This window comes from Hibiscus syriacus, unplaced genomic scaffold, assembly GCF_006381635.1.
Source record: "Hibiscus syriacus cultivar Baekdansim isolate YM2019G1 unplaced genomic scaffold, ASM638163v2 tig00111540_pilon, whole genome shotgun sequence".
Lineage (NCBI taxonomy): Eukaryota > Viridiplantae > Streptophyta > Magnoliopsida > Malvales > Malvaceae > Hibiscus > Hibiscus syriacus.
Genome location: NW_024063114.1, coordinates 118,640 through 128,788, shown reverse-complemented (window position 1 = coordinate 128,788; position 10,149 = coordinate 118,640). Strand labels below are relative to the sequence as shown.

At 30.6% G+C, this 10,149-nt stretch overlaps 1 protein-coding gene and 1 long non-coding RNA gene across 2 annotated transcripts; both read right to left on the bottom strand.

Moving 5' to 3' along the window:
* Nucleotides 1-2,899: 2,899 nt before the first annotated feature.
* Nucleotides 2,900-3,478, bottom strand: LOC120164592 (transcription factor MYB4-like). Its single transcript, XM_039174285.1, has 2 exons — nt 3,361-3,478; nt 2,900-3,270 (listed from the first exon to the last, which is right to left on the bottom strand). The coding sequence occupies exons 1-2, from the start codon at nt 3,476-3,478 to the stop codon at nt 2,900-2,902; spliced, it is 489 nt and encodes a 162-aa protein (XP_039030216.1).
* Nucleotides 3,479-5,275: 1,797 nt separating this feature from the next.
* Nucleotides 5,276-6,453, bottom strand: LOC120164536. The gene is made up of 4 exons (XR_005519744.1): nt 6,127-6,453; nt 5,992-6,052; nt 5,742-5,775; nt 5,276-5,509 (listed from the first exon to the last, which is right to left on the bottom strand). It is a non-coding gene; the product is annotated as an uncharacterized LOC120164536 (long non-coding RNA).
* Nucleotides 6,454-10,149: the final 3,696 nt, after the last annotated feature.

Below are 10,149 nucleotides of genomic sequence, written 5' to 3'. Positions count from 1 at the left end.
TTCTTAGTTTTGTTTCTCTCTCTAGGAGAGAAAAACTGAAATATCTCTCTCGCCTCTCTCTAGGATTCCCTCACCGGAGGGAATCCGACTACCGGTCGACCGTCGTGCTCCGACGCCAACCACCACCGTCGGCCACCGTGGTCGGTTTTTACAAAACTTACCTTAATCGAAGATCTCAAAGCCCTAAAACCGAATCCGGCCTTAGTTTTTCCTAAAAACCTTTAGAATCGCATAGATCTAAAGAAAATACCTTCGGTATTTTGGGTTTTCAGACGACGTTTGGTATCTACGACGATGCTTGGTAAGTTTCTTTCCTCTTTTCTTTCAGTTTTTGTTATTGTAGTTGCTGTGGATGTGTTGTTTCCTCTTCGTTCGTATTTCTTGCTTGCCCTCTTCCCCTTTTTTCTTTACAGGTTCGAAGGCTTTTATAAGCCCTGATGATGGTCTTCATTCAGTGGATCTATTGTAAGTCTTCAGATCTATGATGGTGACTCACCATAGATCCGTGAGGTATGTGACCATTCTTGCTTCTCATGGAGCTTCGGTGTTGTGGTAGATGACTGGGGAACATGGCGGCGGAGCAGTTGAAGGGGGCAAAGTGGTTGAAGGCGGCGCCGAAAATCATCCTAGGGTTAGTGAACCCTAAGATTTTTGCTGGATGAAATCTGGACCGTTGGATCTCTCCAAATCCAACGGTGTTGAGAAACTGGCGGCTGGGGATAGGGTTTAGAAACCCTAGCTGCAAATGTGAAAACTCTAACTGGGTTTTGGGCCTTCTAGGGTTTGGACAGGGTTTGATCAGGTATGGGCCTAGATATGTTGTAAATGGGCCTGTAAATTTATTTGTAATTATTATTTAAAATAATAATAATAATAAATATGTGACAAAACTTAGTGTTTACAATATTTATAATTTTGAGCAAAATACAAAAAATAAGAATGGAAAATGATCATTATAAAAAGAATTCATTAGTCTAGGGGTATTCTTGTCCAAAGTGGAGGGAATTATCTAATACCTAAGAATTTGGAGGTAATAATATTCTCATTATTTTAACAAAAAATGTTACTATTGGGAAAAGATTATTCCTTATTAATAATCTTTTCTATGAACTAAACATAGGAATGTTATTTCATAAAAGATTATTATGTTTGATAATGATCTTTTCGGTGAACTAAACGTCTTTTAAGGATATTTTAAAAAAATAAAAACACTAATTTTATTAATAAATAAGAAAAATGCAAAATTACAATAAAATTTACGACAAAAATCGTAATTAGATACATAATTGAGAAATTCTTCTATAATCATTAAGAAACTACCATTCAAGATTATAGGACCATACAAGGAAAAGATAAAAATTCCATCCAGAAAAACTCGAATAACGGGTAGATACGAACAGATTTGACTGCCAAGCATCATGAGATAATTATCTGCAATCGTTAGTTATATCCAAATTCAATTCAAGGGTCTAAAGCATGGAAGATTAACGTGATAATAAATTAGAGTCATCTTGATCAGTCATGACAATGTCAAGTTCAACCCTGTAAGAAAATAAAAATGTGCCAAAAAAGAGAAAAAGTGCTATAAAAGCAGAAAAATCCGTGTCATAAAAACAGTCATTTTAAAAGAAGAAAAAAAAGACAAATATACGAAATAAAAGAAAATATATGCACAGCTACCAGCAACAAGCTAATGAAAGAAAAAGACACCATAGTAGAGAGAGAAAAGAAAGCAAATCGCTAGGGCAGTTAAAAGTACAATTTAAGAAATAAATTCCTGTGAGGATATTCTTAAAATAAGATATTTATATGTCAATGTATTATTGATTAAAGGTACATAAGATATACACTTCCTGAAATCTAACGTGAATTAAGAGTTAGAACTCTAAATGTAATTAAAAAGTAAAAACTACTACTGCGAATAAAGTCATGCAATAAAATACGAAGAAAAGAACATGCAGTATAATACTGATTGGCAGATGCCATCCTTACTCGACATCTCTTGCGTTGCGAAAATTTTTAAAAGTAATCTTTGCTACTATAAAACAATTGGAATCTAAGTTTTTTACTCTATCACAGATGAAGTATAAATCAATTCACCATACAAGAGTTGCTACCCCTTGTAACACAAATCATTTGTTGTTTCTCTATCTAAATATACAAATTTCCCATGTCTAGAGACAGTGTCGTGGCTGGGGCGGTGCGAGATAGGCGACCGCGCAAGCCCCCAAAAAAATATATCTATAGTGACGTTTTTCCAATAAATCCCACTATAGATGGACTTATTACGACGTTTTTCAAAAAAACGCCATTATTGTTGCGACTTTTTATTGAAAAAACCAATTATAGATTGACTTATTGCGGCGTTTGTCAAAAAACGCCACTATTGTTGCCTCAAAATCGAATATATCTAAAAAACAACAGGGGTCCTTTTTAAGAATTTGTATAGGGCCCCCGACAACCTAACCACGACCCTGTCTAGAGAGAACCCGTAACTGACACTGACACAACTAAAAAATATTCGATCAGCTTCGGCGTAGGCAGTCCTAAATAAATGGATTCATGGATAATAGTATGAAATACATGCATGTATGGGCTCTTGGAGCTACAGCAGAGACTTCACCATAGAAACCTTGTGCTATAAATGGCCGCTCCATAAAACTCAGTATCTCCCAATAGTTTTCTGATGAAACAAAAGTTTCTCTCATGCTATAACCGTTGTCACATGAAGTAAAAGTATCACCGCAAGCAAGGACGGAGGCAAGATTGTGTTTGAGGGGACGGACTTGAACTTATAAAATTTCAAACGAAAACAGATTTTCAATAGAAAATACATAAAAAATCTAAAATATATGGTAATTTTAGATTTTTAGGGAGCGACCGTCCCTACTTGCCCTGCCTAGGTAGATCCCTGACTGCAAGTCGATGGTTCTGGGAAATCAGCCGTTGTTGGAATGTTAAGCAAGCTTGAGGAGTCTGCATCAGGTGAATTCTCCTCAACACTGGAATAGATTTCTGTGGTACTTGCTGGTACTGACTTGTCATTCTCTGATATTACCCTTTTCTTCAAGCGAGTGTTCCAGTTGTTTTTGATGTCGTTGTCAGTTCTGTGTGGAAGCCTTGTTGCTATGGCTGACCATCGATTTCCGAGCTCCTTTTGAAGGTGTATTATGGTTTCTTCTTCTTCCCTGCTGAAGTTTCCACGCCTTATATTAGGCCTCAAGTAATTCATCCAACGAAGCATGCAGCTCTTCCCTGACCTTTGCAACCCTACAAATCAAACACCAACAACTGCCAATAAGAAAAATATAGATGAAATTCATGTTTTTTATTACATGATGTTCATTAAAGTGATCATACCAGCAAATCTGGGCATCTCGTTCCAATTCCAAATACCATATCTCATGATATAAGCAATCAGTTTCTGGTCTTCATTAATAGTCCACGTTCCTTTCTTAAGATATGGTTGGCTCACCATCTTGCAAACTGGAACTTGAATGTCTGATCAATTCCATTCCATGTGAATTTATAAGGATTAATGTAAAAGTGTTCTCAAAGATCATGATCGTCCAATTAAACTAGCAAAGACGTCCACGGTCATATTGTTCTTGCAATTAAAATTAAGGGCGTAAAAAACTGACCCCCTGTAAAATTGACTGAAATCAACTCGAGTTAAAATTGTTTTGACTTGCGCTGTGGCAATCCGAAACCGACTCGAGTCGGAACTGGTGTTGACTGAACCCGAGTTGGGCCTGGAAATTGTGGATTTGAACCCGACCTAACCCGAATTAACCGAAAATATATACCCGAACCCAAACTGCATCCGACTGATATGAACCCGAACCCGATTGACCTGATAAATAACTGGTATTACCCGACCTATTTTTAACCTGACCTGTAATTAACTCAACCTGTAAATGATATGACATGTTTTTAAAGTGATATGATATTATCATGACTTATAAGTAATAAGTTACAATTAATATAATTATGTTATTTTAAATTTAAAATAAACTTATGATAATTAAATTTAGCTTTTATTAATTACAATTCTTTATATTTTTTATAATTCTTATATTATAATTTGTATATTATAAATTTGATTTTTATATTAATTCAAATTCTTTATATTATTTATAATCATTAAATTAAATTTAAATATTATTTTATTAAACATGATTTTAATAAATTATATAAATTGAGTTAAATATTCATAAATCTAATTTACTTTAATGTGAAAATTGATTAATAATTAAGTATTACTTAACTTGAAATTTTAAAATAAAAAGATATTAGTTGAAATGATGAACTTATTAAAATTTAAAACTTGAATAACATTACAATTACTAAAACAAAAAAATTATAAATGAAATTAATTTTATTACATTTGCAACACAAAGTTACAATAAAATCAACTAAACAAAATAAATTTATGTTGGAATATGCTCTCAAATCTTATAGTTAAGGTTTTACAAGGTTAAAAGCCTAACTATACTACTAGAATATCATCATCGAGCCTTTATACCTAAATGTTGCCAACATGTTTAATTATAGGCAACTTTCTAGCTTTAAAAGCCAAAATGTCACCAACATAATTCATATGAGTAACTATTTAGATAAGAATTTATAAGGTTCAAAAATTGATTTAAATCATACCAACAACAATAATTTACAAGGTATTAATGAGTAATAGACACAACCGACAAGCATCATGTACCAATTCAACAAGCATCATGCATCAATTCAACAAACATCCTGCATTAAGAAAGCATACAATCAGTGGTAAACCCAAAGGGAATTCGATGGCCAACAATGCCAAACATTTCAGACTTTATCAAACCCTTACAATTCAAACATAAAGCCTACATTAGATTCAACAAATAAGAACCACATAGGATATTGAGAAGCAACTAGAAACATACTTGAGATTAAGGACTAAAACAGATCTAAAACTGTTTTTATACTTTTTTTTCCTACGTATTTAATATCAGCCTTAATAGTCATTCAAAAATTTACATATTAATAAAATAATAGGACTTCATTTTTCTGAAGAAATGGAATGACCTTATTTCACAGGTAAGACTGAAAAGCGAAATTATGTTTCTTATGCATTCCGCGTGAACTATTTCGTATCAAAATTTATAAGACATTCCTAATTTTTCATAATGGCAACTGTTATTTAGATGATAATGTTACTAGTAGTTGACATAATAGAGCACATATCAACTCTAAGCTAGTGATGGGTTAAAGATGAAGAAAATCATGCCAAAATGAATGCTACAACAAAAACTAAAAATACGATTTAATGTAACCCGAGTTGTATCGGACTCGGAGCAAATTAATCAAAAGGCATTCAAAGCAAGAGATGCAATGCACGAGAGCGACAACATTCGTGTTCTCAATGTGTAAGGGCAATCAAAGCTGATTTCGATGATCATTGTCAATATTTTTCTAAATACGATGTACCTGCCAAGTTCCCATGTTAAGCTTTCCATCTGTAATAGGAACCCTGTAGAATAATAACATGAAGATAGGGTGAACTGAAATATATGCACGTTAGGGTACAACCAAACATTGATGATTTATATGGGCTGGCATGTCATCTGGGCATGCAAAGGTTAAACGAAGCTTAAATATTAAGAAACTGACATGGAAGGGAAGGGTTCAAGATATATGTCAGTGGAGATAGCTGAAAGCCTGAAAGAACAAGGAGTCCGAATTTGAACATGGACAGGCACAACCTTCAAGCGCATGCTTCCAAGGCGCAGACCTTCCCTGCAGAATGAAGATGAATTCAAGCACCATTAAAAGAGAATAAAACAAACCATATGCACTCTGCTATCTGTATATCTCTGGGACTATTTTGTTGAGAATATCTCCGTGTCGTCACGAACATATTTGAGTACATAGTAAAATAACAACATAAAAATCATTGTACAGAGGGAGAGAGGATCAAAGGAGAAAACTGAAAAAGCGAACGAGAGCACTCACGGAATAGATGAGCAAGGCCGCTCTTAAATTCTGATAAATCGGGTCTAATCTCCTTCAATATCTGATTACCAAAGAAAGGTCACAGTAAAAGGAATGGAATTATCGGGAGGCGAAAGGAGTAGGCATGTCGGTTACCTGAGACGTAACGAGATGGCAGCCTCGTCGAAGGGGAAAAGAGTAACGGTCTTCTGAGCCCATTTGGGGGCGTTGCCGGGAACGGTAGCAGCCATGGGATAGAATCGACGGAGGGTGTGCTGTATTGTGCTTTTACCCACGCTGGCTTCAATGAAAATAGTGTTGAGGTTTGTTGCATCAGCATCATTTTGATTCTCCCAACCTTCTAACTTGTAATCTAAACCTACTTCTTTCAAATGGCTAACCTACTTGTTATTGAGTTGCAGAAGCCCATACCCAGAGCAGGTATTTCGATTTCCGAAGAACCCTATCCTTCCTCCTCATAAAAGTTAAGATTCCTGCTATAAAGAACATATAGAAAAAAAGGCTAAAAAGAGTTGCCAACAGTGCTTAACACCTCCATTAAGCAAAGTTCTTTCTCTTAAGAAAACCTATTTTATAATTTAGAAATCCAATCAATCATCATAAAAATATGAAGAAACAAAAGCAAAAGAAATGATTTTGGCCGGGAAAATAAACAAAATTGAAAGAGGGAAAACGAGATAAAGGGAGAGGTTTTGGATGCTGAGCGGAAGAAGAGATCGAAATAAAGGGGGGGGTTTGGCGGGAAGAGATGAAAAAATGACTATTTTGGCGCCAATTTTCAATCTTATCCCTATAAAATTTTATTATAAATTATTTATAATTAATATTAAAATAATTATATATTATAATTAATTTAATATAATTAATATTATATTAACTTATATTAATATAATATATTTTTATAATTTGTAATTAATTAATAAAATAATTTATAAAGTTATATTAATATAAACTATATTATAAATTAGTATAGTTTTAATATAGTTAATATATAATATACTATATATTATAGTATATAATACTATATGTACATTAATATAAACTATAGTTTATAATTATATATTATAGGTTATAAAGTATAACTATAGTACACTAATATAAATTGTTTATAAACTATAGGTTACATATATAGTTTATATAGCATATAAATAATTGTATATATACATATACTATAGGTTATATAGTTCATATTTAAAATTTGTTCAATTCGATCATTATATATTTTCAATTCTTTCAGTTAATATATGTTTATATTAATAATTAATATATATTTATATATACTATATAGTTTATATATACTACATAGTTTATATACTAATGAACTATATAATATATAGTTTGTATATACATACGATATAGGTTATATACTAATGAACTATATAATATAGTTTATACTACTAATGAACTATAGTATTATATATATACTAATGAACTATATAATGTATTTTATATATACCATATAGTCTATATATCATAGTTTATATACCAATAACTATATAATGTATAGTTTAGGGTTTAGGGTTTAGTATTTTTATATATGTCATATGTAAATTATACTATATGGTATATAGTTTCATATATAATATATAGTATATAAATATAACATATAGTGTTATAATAAATAACTATAGTTTATATATAGTATATACTATATAAATAGTGTATATAGTTCACTAATAAACTATATATAGTTCTATGTAAACTATATAGTTTATATATAGTTCATATAAACTATAGTTCATATGTAAATATCAACCTTAGTATAAAAACTATAGTTCATATATAAATATCACCTTAGTATATATAGTTCATATGTAAACTATAGTTCATATATATAAACTATAGTTTATAAATATAAATATAGTATATATATAAATTATAGTATGTAGTTTATATAAATATAAATATAACCCTAAACCATATATACTATATATAAACTATATAATTTATACATATATATTATTTATAATTATACATATATAAATATAAATTGTATAGTTATATAATTTATATATAAACAATGTAGTTCTATATAGTTTCAATAGTTCATATATAAACTATATAGTATTATAGTTTATACATGTATATATTTTATACTTTATACATAATATATATTATACTATATATATTATATATATATATAATATATTATATATATATTATTATGTTTTAATTTTTTTTCTCAACTTATTACTTATTTCTATTTATTAATTGGCCCATAACTTTTTAAATGAGTATAATTTAGTACATTTTGTATTAATTTCAACCTCAAAATTTAAAATTATTTTGATTTGATCCCTTTTGTGTTGTTTAATATATTAAATTTTTATTTGTAATTTCATATTTGTTCAATTTAGTCCTCCAAATTTTATTTGCACCTGAAAGTGACCCATACTTATTACTTATTTCTATTTTTAAATTGGCCCATAACTTTTTAATTGGGTATAATTTTAGTATTTTTTTGTATTAATTTCAACATCACAATTTAAAATTATTTCGATTTAATCCCTCATCAATGTGTGTTGTTTAATATATTTAAATTTTTATTTGTAATTTCATATTTATTCAATTTAATTCTTAATTTGCATATTTCATAAAATTGAACCATTATTTATTCTTAGTAATTTACTCTAAATTATATACAATTACAAATTGCAATTCAACGTTCGCGAAAGACAAAATAATTAATCCAAAAATAAAAATTAACTCGATTTGAACTCAATTCGTATCTAATAGAGATCCAACCTGAATTTTATCTGCTAATGAGCGACCCGATCTGAACGATCCTCCTGAAGTCTATCCGAACCTGAATTAACCGCTTTTTAACTGCTTCGGACCTGAACTGGCAACGATCCGAACTGAAAATGACCTGACCTGAACCCGATCTCTGGATCTGGTGTCAAAATCAACCTGAAAATAACCCGAACTGATTTAACCTGACCTGAACCCGATCTGGATCTGGTGTCAAATTTACCTACTTGACCTGTATCCGATTTTACCCGACCTGCCAGGATCCGACTGAAACCTGAACGATTACCCGATTTTACAACCCTAATTAAATGCGTATGTTAACGTATGAATAAAGCTAGTGTTTTTTCTTTCTTTCTAAATTGAGGTCTTAGTGGTTTGACTAAACTTTGGGGCTACATATATTTAATCAAATATTCATAAACCAAAGCAGAGCATGTTGGAAAAAAAAGAAGTGAATTCATTGATGAATTTAATATTTATTAATTCATGTCGTCGAAACGGTTTTTGTCCCGGGTGAGATTTTGGAAACCACGTCAATTTTTTATTATTCTCTTTACGATTGAATTTTAATTAAAAACAATGTGATTTTAGAAAACCTCTCGTTTCGAAAATTTGGGAATTCATTCACGATAAAATACGGGTTCGAAGAGTCGCCACCCAATCTTTAATTAGGTGTGATTGGGCACCCAAAAATGTTTTACCATTTTAAATAAAAAAATTAATTTTAATTAAAACAACAAATTTAGGTTTGCATTACCAAAATTCGAGTTCGGGAGTCGGTTACGCGTGGGGAAGGATTAGCACCCCCACAACGCCCTAAATCGGTACCTGTCGATTAATTAATGTCTTTGCAATGAAATTTACAAATTCGATTTTAATTTGATTTATGATCCCCGACAAAACACCACATGAATTTTACAAAATTCAAAAGCACCCAAAATAGATTGAATTAAAATTACCAGGCCTTTAGAAAGATAAAGAATATTCGATTATTTATAAATATCGAGACCAGATCTTAGATAAGTTCTAACTATCTTTTCTCGATAAATTAAAATAGCCGAATATTTCTTTTCTTCCGTTCCCAAATTTTAAAAGCGATAAATTAATTTCTTAGGTGTCACTGATGAATATACTTTTAATTTAAAATCATCAAAAGCGGATATCTAATCAGTTAAGACAACCCACTTAAAATAATTTTAAATTAAAAGATATACCTTTAATTAAATTATGTAAATACATTGAGTTTATGCACGTGAGGCTAACATGCAAATCATACTAAAATGATGTCATATAAAAATTAATTAAACCAATATTTTAAAATATCATGCAATGTGACATTTCCATAAAAATTATATACACATTTATAACTAAAAATATACTATATACATAGTTATATTTAATGAACAA